This window comes from Vanacampus margaritifer, chromosome 7, assembly GCF_051991255.1.
Source record: "Vanacampus margaritifer isolate UIUO_Vmar chromosome 7, RoL_Vmar_1.0, whole genome shotgun sequence".
Taxonomy (NCBI): Eukaryota; Metazoa; Chordata; class Actinopteri; order Syngnathiformes; family Syngnathidae; genus Vanacampus; species Vanacampus margaritifer.
The window spans coordinates 15,666,529-15,686,883 of record NC_135438.1 but is presented as its reverse complement, the minus strand read 5'-3'; the positions used below and the strand labels follow the sequence as shown (position 1 = coordinate 15,686,883).

Below are 20,355 nucleotides of genomic sequence, written 5' to 3'. Positions count from 1 at the left end.
AGAAGTAGCTCAGTTTTAAAAATGTTGGTGATCCCTGGCCTAAAATGTTATTGATCGTCAATCAGGCTCATGCTTGATTTTATATTCATGTTTGTTGTCTGTATGTCTGTCTTTGATATTATAGCAATACATTTTTGATTTAATAGAGTTTTAATTGGATGTTTTATAACCCTAAAAGTCAATATTGTCGCTCGTATATTTTGCTGCTTTTTTTGGGGTTATGGTTTTGACACATTACACAAATTGTGATAAGGTTGACTGGCAAAGGCAAATACTTTAAGGTTTGAATATTTGTCTCGTCACGGCTCGCTTAGTGTATCTCTCGTCTCCAGAAGATCCGCGATAATAAAAACCTGATGGGCAGAAGTCTTTCGTGTCAAGGCAGCACAATTCCTGTTTACATTGACGGCTTCCGCGTGTTTGTAACACTTGCCAGGTGAAGTGAGTATCGCTCAAGTTTCTTCCAAAATGACACCAGTGAGATGAGCTCAGCGTTTATGTTACACTTGTCACAAATGGAAGGTGTAATTCTCAAGTCTAATGACAAAATGCTGGAGGTGATGCATCCACGCATGCACATGGTGTAGCAGGCCCTAACTGCTGCTAGGCAACCAGTTGCACACTGCAAAAAATGGCAAAACCAAGGAGCTGTGCAGCGTACTTTAAGAAGTCCTTACATCCAGCCATTCATTTTATTTTTGGTCACAGGTGAGCTGGAGTTTATCTCGGACGTCTTGAGTCATCACATTCACAAAATGTGCGGAAAATCATGCGCAATGCAGCCTATTTCTACAACAATCACAGAAACTTGCACTGTTTATTGCAGCTCTAAATGGATTACTTGAAAGCATGATGTTATCACTTCATGTTGTATGAGAATACATCTGTCTTTTTATTGCTTCTTTGGACTTCCTGAGTTGTGGCAAACATAATGGCTTATTGATTTGATTGTTTGACTTTTTGTTGTGTCATCTGCTTTACTAAATACTGCCCATGCTGTTCACAATAATCTTATTTATTGCCAATTAAACGGCACTATATGCCAAATGTTATATTGTAGCCTTGCTATATGTCAGAACACAAAGAACAAAATGTCACCTGATTTGCTTCCTCAACGAGAATCCAAAGACCAAAATCGTTGACAGAAATGCAATGATGTGAAGATATAATGACATTGCTCAACCATCACAATTTCCTGAAAATCACTACAGTGTCATCTCTGTGTTATTCACAGCCCCGAAGGAGCATATTTGCATGCCGTCTAAATTAACATGATGGGAAAGTATTCATTAGGATCTATCTGTCGGTCAATAATATCACAAGTAAATGTTATGAAGACTTGGTTTTGAGATTTACATTATTTAGTGTGATTTAGAAATAGCACAATTGCCATGTTGTGAAGCACATATATAATTGACTGGGAAAGGCGGGGCACCCGGGTGGTCCAACCCACAACATCCCACCATAAATGACGCCCTGTGCCATATTGCACATACGATACTGCTAAATGCTTATTTTCCTCAATTTTACATCAAGAGACTGGCTCACAATTTGGAGAGACAAGTCCATTAATCCATTTCAAATATAGACAACAAACTGAACGAACATCAGTCAATATCAGTAGCAGAACTATGTGTTAGGCAGGGGTCTTCAGGAGTCGGCCGGGCCGGTGGGTTTCAGTCAAAATGCCAGTTCTGATGTTTTTGTGCCAGTCCAGCCCTGCTCATACATACATTCTATAACAGTTGGGTCAAAAGTAACCCAAATAGGGATAAAAAATGGACTGATCCATTTTATGGGTCAAATTTTATACAAAATGACTCGTAAAGGTGTGCATGACCAATATTTATGAGTTGTTTTTTTTTTAAAACACAAAAAGACCCATTTCTTGACTCAAAGTTTGGTCAAATAGACCCAAGTAGAGGTTCGGTCCAATTTTGACCAATAATTGGGTTATTTTTACCCAACTGTTTTTAGAGTGTACAGTATATTGTACCCATAACCCCTACACATTCCTGCTAACAAGATGATCAATCCAAAACTCGCCACATTTTACTACAGCCGTGACCAAATTTGGTTCCCAACATCACATTTGGGAACCGGCTGTTCTTAAATTAAACAAAATGACCACAAATGCTCACTTCAATAGATTACGTCTATCAATTTGTTTATAAAAGGTCTAATAATAAAAATAATGATGCATTTATTCCTTGACTGTATTTGTTTTCACTGTCATAACAGTACTCTGACTCAAACCATAACGACAATGTGGCCCATAGGGAAAAGCACCGCTGGATTGCGCTCAACTAGTTGAGGCGCCATTAAACTTCCAATTGCGCTTATTTTCTTCTTCGTGGCCACGCTGGAAAAACTAAACAACAACAACAAACACCTCTCCACATTCGCAGCTGCTCTTTATTATTAGTATTATTAGTATTATTAGTATTATTAGTATTATTAGTATTATTAGTATTATTAGTATTATTAGTATTAGTATAATAATAAAAATGATGATTATTATTGTCGTTGGCACGCGTCGACGCGCCCGCATGTTGCTTGGAGCTGCGTGGCGCACGGCGGTCAGCGGGTCACTTCTTACAGCGTGCGGGCTATAAAGCGAGGGAGTGGCGCTGGGCTAAGCGCACTTGGAGAACAACAAGACCCCAGCACGCACACCGCAACTCGGCAGCGGCAGCTCAGTGAGAACATGATTAGCGCTTTATCAGTTCGATCGATGCTGGGCACGAGTACATGCCGCACGCCCGTGGAAAGCGGTCCGGGCAGGGAGGACTTGGTATCCGCCTCGTGGATGGATCTTCTTTGCTTCCTGATGATCCGCTTCAAGAAGTTTCACGCCGGCAGTTGTTAATGTCACTCGACCACCGGGAGGGTCACTGCTGCCTCAGGTAACATCGTTTGCACTTTGTATGCGCTTTTCAGTTTCGGCGCTGACGTCTTCTTTTTTTTAAATATTTTTTGCCCCGTGTGTCTTTATCCTTATGTAAATGTTTTTAGTTTCTAGTTTTCATTTGTCATTTCTGTCATATAGAGTGAACATTGTGAATCAAAATTGCAAATTTCCAGAACCTAATATCGAAGAGTGCTTTATAACAAAGACATGAGACAATAAATAGCTTCTTTTTTTTTTTTTAAATAGACCATTAATGTAATGTATTAATTAATCAAGAGAGTAATGTTACTATAAAAACAATTGAATGCTGCTTCCTGAGTGCTGTCGAGATTCCCTTGACCAAGGCATTGACTCCCTCACAATTCAATTAGGCACACTTCTTTTCATTATTGGAAATAGGAAGGGGGGGGGGGGGGGGGTGCCTTTGCCTCAACAATTCTCCGAGCATGTGCATAACAAAATCTAATGATGATGACATGCCAGTTAATATCAATAAAAACTGATCGTGTTCACCTTGTTTCACATTTTCAGATGGACAAAACTCCTTCTCAGCGCACCATGTCCTCAAAGGACTGACTCATTTCCCGTCGGTCCCATGTCGAGCGTCTAGCTGCGTGCTTCCTTGCGGATGATATTTGCCAAGCCGGCATTAATCGCACCAGAAGCGGGACAATCTGCCTCCATGGGGTTCGACAACGACACCAACCAGACGCTCCCCGGGGTGAGCCCCTTGACCCTGCCCATCTCCCTGCCGCTGTCGGCGCTGGTGAGCGTCATCATCCTGCTCACCGTGTTTGGAAATGTACTGGTGGTCATCGCCGTGTTTACAAGCCGAGCTCTGAGGGCACCGCAGAACCTCTTCCTGGTGTCTCTGGCGTCGGCGGACATTTTAGTGGCCACCCTGGTGATGCCCTTCTCCTTGGCCAATGAGATCATGGGATATTGGTACTTTGGGGAGGTTTGGTGCGAGATCTATCTGGCTTTGGATGTTCTTTTCTGCACCGCCTCCATCGCACACCTGTGTGCCATCAGTCTGGACCGCTACTGGTCCATCACGCAGGCCATCGAGTACAACCTGAAGAGGACGCCGCGCCGCATCAAGTGCATCATTTTCATCGTTTGGATCATCGCGGCCGTTATCTCCTTCCCGCCGCTAATCACCATGGAGAAGGAAAACAGCGAGGTGGACCCCGTTTGCAAGATCAACACCGAAAAGTGGTACGTCATCTCCTCCTGCATCGGCTCCTTCTTCCTCCCCTGCGTCATCATGGTGCTGGTCTACGTCAGGATCTACCAGATCGCCAAAAAGAGGACACGGGCGCCCCCTGGGGACCGGAGGCGGAAAGACAAGTCCAACGCCGTGGCAACCTCCAACCAGAAGGAGAACGGGTCGGCCGCAGGCGAGGCCGAGAAGCTGAAGGAGCACGAGGACATCGAGCTGAAGGAAGGAGTCGCGGGCAAAGAAGGCGAGGTCAACGGTGTGGACATTGAGGAGTCGTCCTCTTCCGACCACAAAGTCAACAACCCCTGCTCGATGAAGAAGAAAGCCGCCAAGGGCAGATGTAAAATCAAGCCGGGAGATGGAGAGATGCAGAAGAAGAGCTCCAAAGGAAGCCGCTGGAAGGGCCGGCAGAACCGAGAGAAACGCTTCACCTTCGTCCTGGCGGTGGTCATCGGCGTCTTCGTCATCTGCTGGTTCCCCTTCTTCTTTACGTACATGCTAATGACGCTGTGCAAGTCGTGCCCCGTCCCCGACACCCTCTTCAAGTTCTTCTTCTGGTTCGGGTATTGCAACAGCGCACTGAATCCGATCATCTACACCATCTTCAACAATGACTTTCGCAGGTCCTTCAAGAAGATACTATGTAAGAGAGACGCTAGACGATACGGATGACGGACTGAGACTCTTGTAAATACATTTTGGGGACATTTTCTGCACATGAACTAATATGATGAATATGAAAATATGCTCTTGATGTGACTGCTTGGAGAGCAGTGGCGTAGCGTTGGTAGCCAGCGTCCAGGGAAATAGATTTGCCCTGAGGCGTGGCTCACCTCCACCAATCCTGTGTTGACCCTTTTGGGCCACCGTAATTGAAGCTCACGTTCACTAAAAACGTGTCCGGTGTATGTATATTTTTTAGGGCAAAGTTAAAGCGTTAACTTTGGCGGTTAATTAAAATTTTTAAAAACGTTAAAATAAAATAAGGTTTATTTACTGTCTGTATAGCAGCTGACCTCTGCTTATTTTACAGCCAAAGATATACAAACGTAGTATTACTTAAATGACCTCTACGGGGCCTTGCAAATCAGCGCTGGAATATGGCGCTATTGGGCAAAACTAACCCAATAAAGCCCAAATCCCACTGAGAAGCGAACATTTGCGACGCTAACAAATGTTGATTTCAGGTCTGGGTTCGTTCGAGGTCGCAGCGTTTCTTAAACGTTCTCTAAACAGTCTTAATGGTTCTCTAAAATCTTACAATCTTTCTTGTTATAAATGTTCAAAATGTCCTTGCAAACTGATGCGAAATCAACTTTTGCTGGCGTCACAGACGTCCAACCCTCAGTGGGATACGGGCTTAAGAGAGACATCTTGATCATTTTTTATGAGAAGAATATAAGAAAATTGCCTCGAAAAGATGGCTCACATTTTGATCGTTTTGTTCAACAGTCGTATTTTACAGAAAAATAATCAAATTCAAGTATCAAAGAAAGCTATTGAAACAATCTTTGAATCAAAATATACTTTGTATTTGATGATTTGATATGAATTCAAAAATTTTAATCAAGCAAATATCTTTTTAAATCTTTGTAGAAAATAATTGAAAAATGTTGCGATTAATCAGTTAAAAAATGACTAAACCTTTTCTACTTTTCAAATATTGCCCCTCCACCTTACCTGAGGAGGCTACAAACACCTGACACAACCCCCCCCCCCCCCCAACGCTACGCCACTGCTGGAGAAGCTTTTGCAAACCAAGCTTGACATGCACCATTACCTTGACACCTGTTGCTTTAAAAAGCATCTTCCACAACAGCTTAAGCACACAGTTCAATAACACACGGGGCTCGCCCAGCAGTATGTCTATTGTAAATGTCATTTTTATTATTATTTTTTATAAAGACATCTAATTCAATGGCGTTGTTTTATTTTGCTATAATTTGCCGTCGAAAACCTGTCTGAATATTACTATGAATACTGTATTGTGCCATTTTGTACGATATGAAAACTGTCTGGTGTTGATGATGGTGATCAAAATCTTGGGCAAATGGGGGCACTTGAATAAAACCCATTCCCGGAAACTGTTTGTAGGCTGCACATTAAATTTAGTGATGTCATTTCATATCAGTGATGTACACACGCACACACACACAGTCTGAATTTCTGATGCGACAGAAATCTGGAAATGGAAGCTGGACTTTTATCTCAATCATGTGGTGAAGGCGAAGTTGGCTTTAATGAATTAATGTGAATTAGCGAACATGAGTGACCTTTCCACCCAAAATCTAAGAGAAAAAAGTAAACCACCAGCGAGTCTGACCTTTCCAGGCAATTAAAAAGGAGCCTTTTTAATGAGCCCGAATTCAACATGTGTAAATATTCTCTGGGCCTGAATTAATCATGTCTGGGATTAGATCGAGCTTGTTTTGTTTCATATTGCTGATTCTCCACAGTAAATAACACTTCTCATTATCTGGGAGGCTTCAGGGTTTAGAGGTTTATGAATCCGGTGTGTGTGTGTTTGTGAATACAGCACCGACAAGCAAGAAATCACAAAGGTAATGCTTCATTTTCACTTTTGTGTTGTTGGTGTATGTGTCATAAAGTAACAAGCTTGTCAAACCAGAATGTCTCTGCCTTTTCGCACCTCGCGCCGTCAAGCATAAAGAGACGGGTGCTGGGTAAAACAAAAGAGCCACGCGCAATACAGAGAATTCCGCTTTTCCCAGCAGAGGGAGTGTAAGTAAAATTCTTCCCGTCTGCCAGCCCCGGTGCAGGATTTTTAACAAAGCGCTACTCAGGAAGATCAATGATGCTTCCGGGAGTTTCTCTGCTAATCCGTCTAGTACGCGCGGAGTGTCTTTCTGCACGTCAACATCATTTCAACGCCTGTGAGAAAGAGGGAGGGAGGGTGCATTTGAACATGTAAACAGTTGACAGACGCTCCACTGGCTTGACAAGTTTTGGCACAGTAGCGGAAAGTGACTGAACTTGAATATTAAACAAGACATATTTCTACCCACAATTTAAGGGGGAAGTCAACTCCCCAATTTTTTTTTTTTAACGATAATATGTTCTTATGCAGCCCCACTAGGCTAATTACGGTATTCTGGTTAGTATTGTGTGAGTTAAGCAGCAAAATCTAACAGTTTTTATCAATATCAGAAGGCGGCCATTTTGTACGACGGCGTATTAGGGCCACGTATAAGTAATTTTTTTCAGAGAAAAAAAATCTCAAATTTACCACTTTATAAAGTGGCAAATTTGGCACTTTATAAACTCGCAAAATTTGCCACTTTATATAATGGCAGATTTGCGAGAAAAAAACTTACGAGAAATACACGTAGCGTAGCTATAGTCTAATCATGTGAGGATTCGTGGGTGGTTAATGGGATACTGTTTATAAAATGAAAAGGCGGGATGGAGATGGATTCATTCTTAAATTAAAACTTTACTCGTCATTCACCGCAGCCAGAGCGACAACACTTCCTGATCCCCTATCAGCTGACTAACACGATCCAATCAGATGCTAGCATACCGTAGGGAAATGCAAGTCTGAAGTCAAGTCAAGAATGACGGAGAGCAGCAGATTCAACACATCAATTTAGATAAAAAATTGTAAAAAAAAAAGAGCCAAATAGTATGAATGTGTAAATAATAATTCTGGAAACACAAATGTACAAGTAAATATATATTCGGAAATTTGTCAAGTTCGCAAATCTGCCACTTTATAAAGTGGGAAATTTTCCACTTTATAAACTCGAAAATTTGTAAGAAAAAAATCGTAAATTTGCTAAATTCGCAAATCTGCCATTATATAAAGTGGCAGATTTGCCACTTTATAAACTCGAAAATTTACAAGAAAAAATTCGCAAATTTGATTAATCTATGCTAAAGCAATTAATATCTCCTTATTTGGAAACCCGATCGAAAAGTATTGGCACAAACAGTCGAGTAGTACGCTACGTGTATTTCTCGTAAGTTTGTGATTTTTCTCTCTCGCAAATCTGCCATTATATAAAGTGGCAAATTTGCCACTTTATAAACTCGCAAATTTGCAAGAAAAAAATTCGGAAATTTGTCAAGTTCGCAAATCTGCCACTTTATAAAGTGGGAAATTTTCCACTTTATAAACTCGAAAATTTGTAAGAAAAAAATCGTAAATTTGCTAAATTCGCAAATCTGCCATTATATAAAGTGGCAAATTTGCCACTTTATAAATTCGAAAATTTACAAGAAAAAAAATCGTAAATTTGGCAAATTCGCAAATCTGCCATTATATAAAGTGGCAAATTTGCAAGAATTTTTTTTGTAAATTTGTCAAGTTCGCAAATCTGCCACTTTATAAAGTGGCAAATTTTCCACTTTATAAACTCGAAAATTTGCAAGAAAAAACTCGTAAATTTGGCAAATTCGCAAATCTGCCACTATATAAAGTGGAAAATTTACTTACCTACCGTAAGCCAACCCGCCCTGTTTTGCACATTTGAATATTTTGGTCTCATTCAAAGCACATTCAGTCATCTTTGATTTGTTTGACTCATTTAAAAGTGTGGGGGGGAAAACCCCCCAGCTGGGCGCTTCATTGATAAATGTTTCCATTTTGCTTGTCTTCGATCCCTTTCTCCCACTATCTGTTTGCATCTTTGTAAGCCACTCATCACCAAGTAACAGTGATTACTTACTGAGAGCCTATTGGAGGGAGCCAGCTGCTGAAGTCAGAAGATCCCCCCCAACACACAAACACACACACACACACACACACACACACACACACACACACACACACACACACGTGCACACTCACGTCGCCTGTGGGAAAGTAATGGAAAGCATGTATCATCATGCTGGAGTGCACATCTGTCAGCAGAAGGCTGAGCTTGGTGGCTGAGTGGGGGCTACAATTCAAAGGGACAATGCGTCAACAGGGGCGGCAAACTTTGAGGACGGGCGGCCATTTGTAGCCGTCAATGAGACAAGGCAGAAAAGTTTCATTTGTAACGCATCAGAAAGCAGCAGGCTGACTTGCTGTGTTTGTCGGGATGTGGGGGGGCGGGCGTGTCGGCCGTGTGCAAACACTCCGTAGGTGTTGGGGTGAAAAGGACGCAGTGATGATGAGTGTTAAGTGTGGCACCCACATACGACAAACTGGTGCATCTGTTTTTCAGAGTGACATCCGCCCATTTGGGATGGTTTCAATATGACTATTTACAGAGTCACTGATGACTCACTCTTGTTTTTTTCCTACTTATTGGTCCCACGTGAATATGGCGAATTCACAGATCGGTCTTGGCAGTCGACGTGGCCAGCCTCATCCAGGAGCGTTCTTGGCGGAAGCGGCGTCATTGCTAGCTGCCGACTCCTTTTTCAGAGAAGACTTTTAAAAAGTGTCTCCGAGCTCTCATTTCAAATGGGATTCCGGTCTCATTAAGAGGAGCTGATTAGCTGTCAAGCCACTGGGTATGATTGGAAGCGCAAAACAATGCCGGGCCAGCAGATATTTCCCTGGAAAATAATTTGTCTAGACAAATCTATTTTCCAGGAGCTCATTATGATCGAGAGCAATCAGCTCTGATGGTCCCAGAGACCGCGCTGCACTCGGCAACGTGATTATTAGACCTGCCAGGCAATTCATTCTGGCCGAAGGAGGGACATGTTGCTGGCTTTCATGTTCCCCTGTTTAAAAATGTTTGCAAAGTTGGACGAGCGGGAGTCCAATTTTCAAAATAGGTCGGTCAGTTTCATGCCTGGAACATTTTGGGGACAATATGGATGAGAAATTTATGATTACAGGCCGGAAATAAAAAGCGAGTTTCTCAACTGAATGCGGCCAAGTCCCAAGGTGACAATAATAGAAAACCCAACGGAGCATAAGCAGATCACAACGCGGCCGCTGACAGTATAAAGCGGCACTGTAAAGTTGCACCTGCTGTTTACTTTTACTCAATCAAACGATTTTTAACAGTCTCCTTGGCAACTTTGATACGGCCACCGCTTTCATGTCACGTCCGCCTCCTTGAATGGAGCCCCGGCTACTTGATGTCACCCGACTGAAGTGTGGAACGTAAAAGCTTGAATTCATTTCTCACTTATGCATACTATGAAAATGGAAAGCCATCAATATTCTTGCTTTAATTGAAGAAAGGCCATGTAAAAAGATGGAAATCCTGACTTTACACTGCTCAGCATCAATGACTACATCCTGTTTGAACAGTAAGCTTTTTAACTATTTATTAAATAAATTATTCGTGTGTTAACTGAGAACAGTTAACACACGAATAATTTTCAGAATTTTAATGACTGGACTCAATCTCACCTGGTTGAATTATTTCATTCATCCGGAGCATTTCTTGCTGCGATGCATGAAAACTTTTTGGTTTTCCCCAAACTGCCTGTCACTCAAAAACAAAACACTCAAAAACACAAAAACAGATGTGTCAAAAATAACCCATTGGTTCAAAAAGGGGCCGAACCGATTCAACCACCAACCCCCCCAAAAGGGTTGTTTGTGGGTTCTTAATTTAAATTGACCCAACTTTTGGGGTTAAATAGCTCAAAAAGATCATTTTTGACCCAATTCAATTAATTGGGTTATTCACTTAACCCAAAAAGTTGGGTGAAATTAATCAAACCCACAAACAACCCAAATTTTATTTGGCCCAAGTTTTTGGGTTAAATATCTCAAAAAGTTGGGTCTGATCATTTTTGACCCAGTTCAATTGGGTTGCTTAATTAACCCACAAAGTTGGGTCAATTAATAACCCACAAAAATTGTGTTCCCTTTTGGTTTATTAATTTTATTTGACCCAATTTATAATTAAACTAATAACCCAAATAAGTAAGCAATTTTTTGTTATGTTTTGTGGGTTATTCATTTGACGGGTTGGTCCATTCTTGTCCCCCTTTAGGTTATTTTTGACCCAACGGTTTTTTTTAGAGTAAGTATGCAAAAGAGCATGGTGATGTGAAAAAATCATCTTTGTGTAAAACATGTTTCAGAAAGCACACTGCCTGAAAGATTTTATTAGAGTTTATTTATTTATTTGTTTGTTTGTTTATTTATTTATAAAACCACACTAAATGTTTGTCAAATGTTATGGCCGAATTTGCAACAGTGATTTTTGCTTTGGATCTTGGGAGTGGAAAGGGAATTTATGTCAGTCAAGGGACTGTTTCTGTTTTTGTTGTATGACCATTTTAGATGCTAATAATGGCTCTTTATATTAAACTGTTGCTCTGTTTGCTCTTGAGTCTTGGCCAAAGATATTTGAGGGTTTCCACTCTTCTGGAATGTACTTAAAAGTGAAACAAATATCTCCTCAAAACATTGAAAGTGCTCCAGTTTAGAAAAAAATAAAAAGCTTATAGCTTATACCATTTCCAATTCACTAGTTAGAGCCTTGTCAATAGCAACTCAAAATGCCTTTCCATAAATATTCTTCAACAAATTTTGTCCTTTAGGTTGAAAGGTAAAACATTATTGTGTCAAATGTTCTGTATTTACAGTACATGCTGTACGTTTTCCATTTAAAAATACGACCGGTAATTGAGTTGGAATTACAAAGCCTGTAACTCATTAGATAAAAATATAATGCATGTGTGTGCCTTTGTCTTTGCTACATTGTGGGACCTATACATGTGTGTTTTTCCAGGTAGAACTACCATTGTGGGGACTGACTTGAAATTGTGGGGACATTTTGGTGGTCAGACCTCATTTTGAGGGTCAAGACTTGGTTTTAGAGTTTAGGTTTGAATTGGGTTATGGTTGAGGTTGGATTAAGGGATGGGGGTATGCAATCATTTTTGATGGTTGTGGTTAGGGGAAGCGGCTAGGAAATGCATCATGTCAATGAGATGTCCCCACGATGATACAAAGACAAGTGTGTGTGTGTGTGTGTGTATGTGTGTGTGTCTGTCACACATCGAGAGTGACTGGCAAATTCTTCTACCCGCACCCCCAATCAATGATTGTTTCTCAAGCGGCAATAGTGGCGTGTGCTAGCCCCGGGCAGCTAGCTGGCGTGCTTTGCACACCACTGAGGCAAGAGGCAACCGCGTGATTACAAATTTTGTTGAAATAACAAAAGCAAAAGTATTGCAGTGCAAAGATGTCCTACCTAATTATTTTTGATTGGTGACAAATTCATTCTGGTTAAGGGCTGTAATTATGGTTTAGCTGTAATAACAAAACAAAAACAAAATATTTAAATGTAAAGTAAAGTCACATCATATTATTATTAATTGCCACTACAATTGGTCGCTATTCTATGTATTCTTAACAGCAAATTAAAATTGAAATCATGAGTCATGGAAAATTGTGGCATGTGAAGAATTATGTATACAACGATTGCTGAATTTATTATATGTATTTGGTGGAAACAAATGCTTGTAAAATCTGATCAAATTTTTGTATAGATTTTGAGCCCCCCCCCCCCAAAAAAAAAAAACACACACACAAGGTAAACACACTTTATTTGCCGTAGGGGGCTGCTTAAAGGGATGTGGTGGGCCATGTCTGGCCCCCAAGCCGAGAGTTTGATACCAAATAATCTTAAACATGCATAGGAGAGTGCATCAATAAATTTAGAAGATGCACTTAGTTGAAGTTCCCCTAGAGCAGGGGTGCTCAAGTTCGGTCCTCGAGAGCCCCTATCCAGCCTGTTTTCCATGTTTCCCTCCTGCAGCACAGCTGAATCTAATGATCAGCTAATCAGCAAGCCTGATAACGATCCTGATCACGAATCAGGTGTGTTAGTGAAGGGAAACATAGAAAACCGGCTGGATGGGGGCTCTCGAGGACCAAACTTGAGCACCTGCCTTAGAGGATCATAATCAGCATAAATAAAAAATAAAAAAACATGTTGATGAGTCAACACCGTGCCTGTCAGTCATCAATCAGGAGTCAAGAGATAGTTTGGCCGCTGATGATGGCGAGAAGTTACAATAGTACTTTTCATATGGTGGAAGATTAAAAAAACATCCCGCTCAGTGGCTCTGTAAGGACCACAGATAAAAGCTCTCTTTCACGACTCTCCTGGACCTGTGTGATAACAGCCCAACTCTCTCCACACATGATGGACAGCCCAGAAGAATAGAAGTTTGTCAGGGTGAGAGCGGCAGGGCCAGCGTGGAGGAGAGGGCAGCACAAGTGGGAAGCTCTCGTGTCTGTAATGGTTGACTAGTGCGCGCTAATGGGCGGGCCGGTGGGCGTTTGAAGGAGCTTACATCCAAGCACTTGCTGCAACTTTTACTTCATGGACGCCGATGTTTGGTAAATAGCTTTTTGTCACGCAAATGCTGGAAAGACTCACACAGTTGATTATAATCTTTTATTTCATGTCTTATCTGTAGGTTTTATTAGTATTGCACAGCGCATCCAGAAAGTTGAAAATTTTGCTTTGATAAAGCCTTATTCCAAAGTGGGATACATTATTTTCTTCTTCCAAATTCTACACAAATCTTACCGTATATTTGTAAAAAAAAATAATAAAATAAAAAATTATAATAATAATAAATATAAAAATAAAAAAATAAAATTAAAATAAAAATAGAAAAGCTAAAGAGCATTCTGGATGTGCCCTGTGCCTCCAACAATTTGGTGAGGGCTTTTAATTTCCCAGTGCAATGAACAACAACAAAAAAAATCATGCTCAAATGAGTTTGGTGTGGAAGAACTCAAGAACCGTTACCGCAACTCATTTGAGATTACGTAAAAAGATTTACAGCTTCAGGCAAATCTACCTCATTATAGAGTACAATATTAAAAACGATTCACCCCCAAATCCCTGCGCGTAAACGTCACATAAACTGACAAAAACTGAACAAAAGTGCATGAGAGTGAATCATTCCGCTCTCTCCTTTAAGGCCCATTAAACACAATTTAATTTTAGCCGAACAAACTTTTTTTTCTAGTGGTTTATTCTGATGTGGTGTTTAAAGATGATGTCAATATTTTATCAACAAACATCTTTCAGGAAACATGCATCTTTTAATATGCAGCTCAGATAGACTCTGTGGGTGTTGTTTGATCAAATGGCATAATTCTTCTTGCATAGTCCCCACTGTAGTATGAATTTTAGCTCCATATTAGGAGAAAAAAATAAGTATAGAAAATGGATGAGGTGTGTGTTATGGCTGAGATGACATATGTTTGTTAGGATTGGACAATGATCACCATATAGCAACAAGTGCCATCTGCCTCCGTCTACTTTTTTGTTGTTGTTTGTTGAAAAGGAATGATAGTGATTCTCTGTAGTTTGCTTCGTTTGTGAAAAAACAAACAAAATGGCAGCTCTTCACCCTCTTCACTCTGGTAGCTCACCAAAAATTGGCTTGCTTGTGTTATTTTGCACTCGATGAGGTCCTCCAGAGACGTCACCCAACTATTTGTTCATAAGCAATTGAAAAGTCAATTTTCTCTAAGTATGCCCTCTTTAAGAAAAACATCCAACATCTTTGAACCGATTTCTGTCGCTCCGTACAGAATCATTTTTGTTTGTGCTGACTTGTTCTGCAACAATCCCTCGCTAAGTGATGGGTTTGTCCAAATGGAGCCTTTTTGCAGCAATGTAGTTATTGTGTGAGTGATCATAAGCCATTATGTTGCTCAATAGCTTCCAGTAACTGTAACCTGATATTGTTCTCATTTCATAATTCTTTCCCTTCAAATGGATCATTCAAGCCTACGGGACAATTTGTGTTGCCTAGTCCAAGTTATGGACACTAGTGTCCATCCACACCTAGCGATAAGACAGTAATGCACAAATCAGGCTTTTAGAGTAACCGTTTTCAAATTAGCCTTAGGGACCAAAGCAATTATTGGTCCTTAATAGCGATGGGTACTTGTCACATTTGAACCCGTATTGTTCCAATTCTCCTCAATTTTTTAGCGGGTGAAAATCAGTGCGAGTGGTTGACATCAGTACGCTGGTGTACGTACAATGTTGCATTCAAGTGCGCTATGAAAAATTATCTACTCTTCTACTCCTGCACAATCGCAACTTAAAATGACGTGCTTCAGAACCGAAACATGGCACCGTTTGATTTGACGTAAATCAGGTGCTTGGAAGTACCGACCCAAATCGGTCCATACCACAAAAAGTACCGTCTTCGGTACCCATCCCTAGTCCTTAAATGTTTGTCTATTCTCACACTGAGGCCTCCTTTAACAAGGGATGTTGTGCCTCATTTAGTTGCCAGGTGCGTTGTACATTTGAGCAAATAAAACCTCCCTATATAGACTTCCCAGCAGGGAAAGAATATGAGGTGTCAGCTCGTATCTCACTGAGGGATGAATGTTTGCGATGCTAGCAAATGTTTTCAAAATTTCATGTCTGGGTTCGTTCGAACTTTGCAGCACATTTCCTGTTAAACATCTTCAAAATGTCCTTGCGACAAGAAAAAAAAGAAAACCATTAAGACTGTTTAGAGAATGTTTAGGAAATGCTGTGACCTTGAATGAACCCTGACAGGAAATCAACATTTGTTAGAATCGCAAACATTCACCTCTCAGTGGGATACGGGCTTTAATAAGTTCATTACTTACAATTCTTATTTAAATGAAGCTTCAGTTGACTAAATAATCACCCCCTGACCACCGTTTGTGGAAATACACTGCAGTATTTAAATGATATGTACTACTCTACCTGTGCTATGTTTTAATTACATTCCCTCATATCATCCGCCTGGCAAGCACACGTGCTTGATTGTAAGTAATGATCTGTGATCAGACGTCACGTGATAATGGCATGATTGTACACACTTGGGAACATGTTCAACTGAGGTCTTAACTGGTGTCATCCACTTAACGGCTCTCGCGCATTCCAAGCCATCTTTCTATACATGGACAAGTTTCCTCTTGTTTATGGTGCACATGAATAATTCATGAGCCATCGCCACATACTTTGAAGTGTTGTAAAGGATTAAACGGAGTCTAACAATAACAATTCCTATAAGAATCCATCAAGCGCTTTGAAGTATAATAAATAAAATAAAAATAATTATTTAACAGATTTTTCCTATAATTTTAAGATATTTAATTTTGAAATACAGCATTTAATAATCTGCAGATTTTTTAAAAATTATTATTATTTTTTTTTTAGAGTGTATGCCTTAGATTGGTTGCCAGTCAATCACAGCAAATATAGTTACAAAACAATCCACACTCACATTCACACCTACGGACAATTTAGTCATGAATATTCCTAACATACATGTTTTGAGAATGTTTGAGCAAAATGAGTATTGATTAAAAAAAACACACACAAGCACAGAGAGTCGAACGTTCGTCAGAACTGGTCACTGCCGCCCGTTTAATATTCATTTGAGTAATAATGACGGTAAGCATCCGCACAAAAAGAACAATGTTAACTGTCTAAATGTTTGTCTCTGAGCATTCGCACAATTATCAGCGACCAGGAGAACACAGTGAGCTGGCTCTGAGTGCGTGGGTGTTCTCCTCCCATCCATTTTGTGTCTTTCCTGGGAGGCAGGTGGATGAAATGCTGTTGGGAGTCAGAGGTAGGAAGCAACACAATATGAATCATTACTGTAAAAAAGTAATTTTGACAATCTATACTTTACTTGAATTTTTTTTGCAGGTGACTTTTTATTTTTACTCACTACATTTAAAAACAAATACAGACGCTCCCCTACTTACGAACATTCGAGTTGCGAACAACGGTACATACGAACATTTCTGCGCGTACAGTATGTCGAAAAATGTTTGGAAAGAAATGCTGTAAGTTAGATTTTGTATTGCGCGTAGTGCTTCTTTCCGCCGCTAATACCGACGATTGGCGCTGTGAGAGCTCATTGGAGGCTGAGCAACGTGGCGAGGAGGAGGAGGAAGAAAACGCCGATCCCCATGAAGCAGGAAATAACTTTTGAAGCCGATTCCAGCGACGACGAAGAATCTCTCATGATATAAAATCCTCCTCTTCCTCCTCCTCCATCATCTCCTTAAGCATCGAGTACATCTTCCAAAAGTAAGTTAAACTTCATTTTATTTATCTTATTACGTACATGTACATACTGTGTGTGTGTGTCTTTCGCTCTCTCTCTCTAACATACGTAGTACAGTACAGTACTGTATGTATTCTCTCCATTTTATTAAGTTTTTTTTCAGTACAAACCAATGCAGGTTACTTGTACAAGCCTTAAACATACTTATATAAACCTTCAATATACTTATATAGGCTTTAAACATAAATTATAATACAAAATATAGCACTGAAGCAACTTACGAACAAATTCACCTTACGAACGATCGTCCGGAACGTAACTCGTTCGTAAGGTGGGGAGCGTCTGTATGTAATTTCTATTCTCTATTCATTGTTGAATGGTAAGTGTTTTTTGTTTTGTAGTATTACTGTATTAAAGGGGAAGTAATCCCCCCTCCCCCAATAATATGTTCTACTGTTTTAAATATGGTATTCTGGTTAGTATTGTGTTAGTGGAATATGAGTTAAGCAGCAAAATCCAGCCGTTTTTATTCATCTCAGGGGGTGGCCATTTTGCCAAGATGACATCAATGTTTTTTAGGGCTCAGGCAACGACCAATCACAGCTCAGCTTAAACAGGGGAACTGTGATTGGTCATTGCCTGAACCCAGAGAAACTGTGATGTCATCTTCAGTCGACAGCAAGTGACAAAATGGCCGACCCCTGAGATGAATAAAAATGGCAGGATTTTAGGCCTACTTCACAACTCTTATCCCACAAGTGTATTATTAATCAGAATGTCACGTTTAGACTAGTGAGGTCACATATAACATATTATTGTCAAGAAAAGTTTAAGGTTGACTTCCACTTTAACACTGACCACCTGATTGATACGTGCATGCATATTTTTTTCTGTCCGAGGAGGAGGATCCCGTGATTTTCTCTGCAGCGGCATGGTGTGAATGAAGCAGCCATCACGTGAGAAACGCGGGGACATTTCATCTTTGGTCCGAACGTAGCAAAAGAGCAGACAGGAGACAGTAGCGAAAGCAGATGACAGCGGAGGGAGTGTGCATGACAAAGAGCAGAAGCAGCAAAGCACTCGGCCTGATTCGATCTTGTGAAAACTAAGCGCTAATTGAGAGCACCGCCAAAGGGGTTGAGGTGCACGGGCCGCAGGTGCGTTTTGTGTATCTGCGAGCGAGTGGGTGCGCTTTAGAGTGAGTACACAAACTACTTGGGTGGGAACACCAAGTCCATCTCATTTATATGCTAAAGGATTCCACTCCATTTGCACAACAAGATCTTGAAACCTCTTCACGCTCGAACCCGCTAATTCCCGCATATATCACTACCCAACCAAAATGCATCGTGACCGTCCTCCTCTCATCTCCTGTCGAAGTCCACTTACTAGCCCGGCTGATGTGACTCCACCTCTTCCCATCAATAAGAATAATCTCATTTCCTTGGGACAAGCCTCATCTTTCATATCAATGCCAGTGGTAAATTAGGCTGAAGGCCAGCCTTTGAAAATGGACATGACGGTCAATATTTATGGCTAAAATGGGTTATGCGGCTTGCAAAAACAAATGGAAGAAAACCGCTAGTGTTCTCTCTGGAACGCTCCCAGCCAATATGAATGCAGCAGACAAGTGATGTGTGCATGAATCAGTGGAGCGGATGGGAGCAAATGGCTTTTGGAAGCAGACAATAGCCCAACATTGTGCATAATTAAAAAATAACAGCTGCTCGTGGTGTGTCACGCCAAGTGAGTGCCAGTGTCCCCCGACAGCCTTCATTTTCCTCAGCACCAAACCAAAGAGGATCACTTTAACAAAAGACAAACAACAACTTAGTGAACGGCCTTCCTAAAGAAGAGTCGACTTTATACTGTCCCCTCGGGCATTGTGCATTACCAATGAAACATAATCACTCTGGAGAGATCAGGTGAGTTTGTGGGAAATAAAAGTCCTCGGTCCATCCAGGCTGCATTCCAAGTTGCTCGGACGAAGGAAATAATCCTACTTGGAGAGTAAATGATGAACATGACCTCTGTAGCGTATGCATGCCGTTTAGCATTAGCGGTACATTCAAGCCAATAAACTGTTTTAAACTAGCTTTATTGGCAGCTTTGTTCACCCTTTTGAATACCAGTTTATTACAGACCTATTCGTAATAGATGAAACGACTAGATTAAAAAAACGGATCAAATGATCCAAAGTACACCAGCCATTGCTGCTTTTTAACTATTTGATTGCACAATTTTCCGTAATGAATTGCGATTAATCAAATTTTTCACATCCGCTTCTGCTTTTTTCTTCAACGCTTGTAACAGATATTTACTTAAGTAAAATCTTTGAATTAATGTAAAATAATAAAATACAAAGCATATTTGGGATCAAAGACTTTTCCAATAGCTTTCTTTGATCCTTGAATATATACTTCTCTTGTAAAATACACAAAACGATCCAGATGGACTCAGCTTTACAGGCCTTTTTTTTTTTCATTGAAAACAATTCTCAGAACTTCTCGCTTTCAGATTAACACCCCATTCTCATATAAATCTCGTACACAAAGAAGCATTTCAAGACTTGCGTGTGTCCAAAAGAAGACGCTGAGGACGTTTAACGGCTGTAATGTATATGCCAAGTCTGGAGTGGCGCTGTAGCGCACCTACAGGGAGTTAACGGAAAGCCTAGAAGAAGAATCAGCAAAGAAGTCGAACACAGGAGAAGTGACATCATCAATCTGCGACAATGCGTCGTCATCAAGCTGCGACCATTACGTCATCGCAGGAGGAGTATCCTGCATATGGCGTTTTGAAATCTTTCCACTTTGGAGCCCCGTTTCAAAAGCGATCGGTTTCAAGCTCCGAAACCGCGCCATTGGCTGGGCGAACGGCCTAAACGGTACGAAACGGGGCCGGGAATTTTGCTCTGAGATGATATGCCAAAGATTTACAACTAAATTTGGATTTGTAAAGTGCACAAATGACTTGAGATTTCTCCAACAAGCGTTAAGTAAAACTGAAAGTAAAACTAGCTATTGTCCGTGTAATGTAACAGCAAGTAAATAAAACACTTTAATTTTGACAGCCCTAATAGAATGTGCTGGAGTCTATTCCAGCTGTCTGTGTAAAAGACTTTGAGAGGTATTATAACAGTCATTCCACCGTGACAAATTCAAGTCCATGTACCTTACTGTGTTCTTTTTTTTTTTCTCTCGACATGCTTGAATTTTTTAAAGAGCAGAAAATGTTCTACTAGTCAATCTTTCCG

General features: G+C 40.6%; 1 protein-coding gene across 1 annotated transcript; it reads left to right on the top strand.

Annotated features, from left to right (window-relative positions):
* Nucleotides 1-2,658: 2,658 nt before the first annotated feature.
* On the top strand, nucleotides 2,659-6,217 carry adra2a (adrenoceptor alpha 2A). Its single transcript, XM_077571909.1, has 2 exons — nucleotides 2,659-2,906; nucleotides 3,443-6,217. Exon 2 carries the CDS (start codon nucleotides 3,540-3,542, stop codon nucleotides 4,803-4,805), a length of 1,266 nt encoding a protein of 421 aa, XP_077428035.1. The 5' UTR covers nucleotides 2,659-2,906; nucleotides 3,443-3,539; the 3' UTR covers nucleotides 4,806-6,217.
* Nucleotides 6,218-20,355: the final 14,138 nt, after the last annotated feature.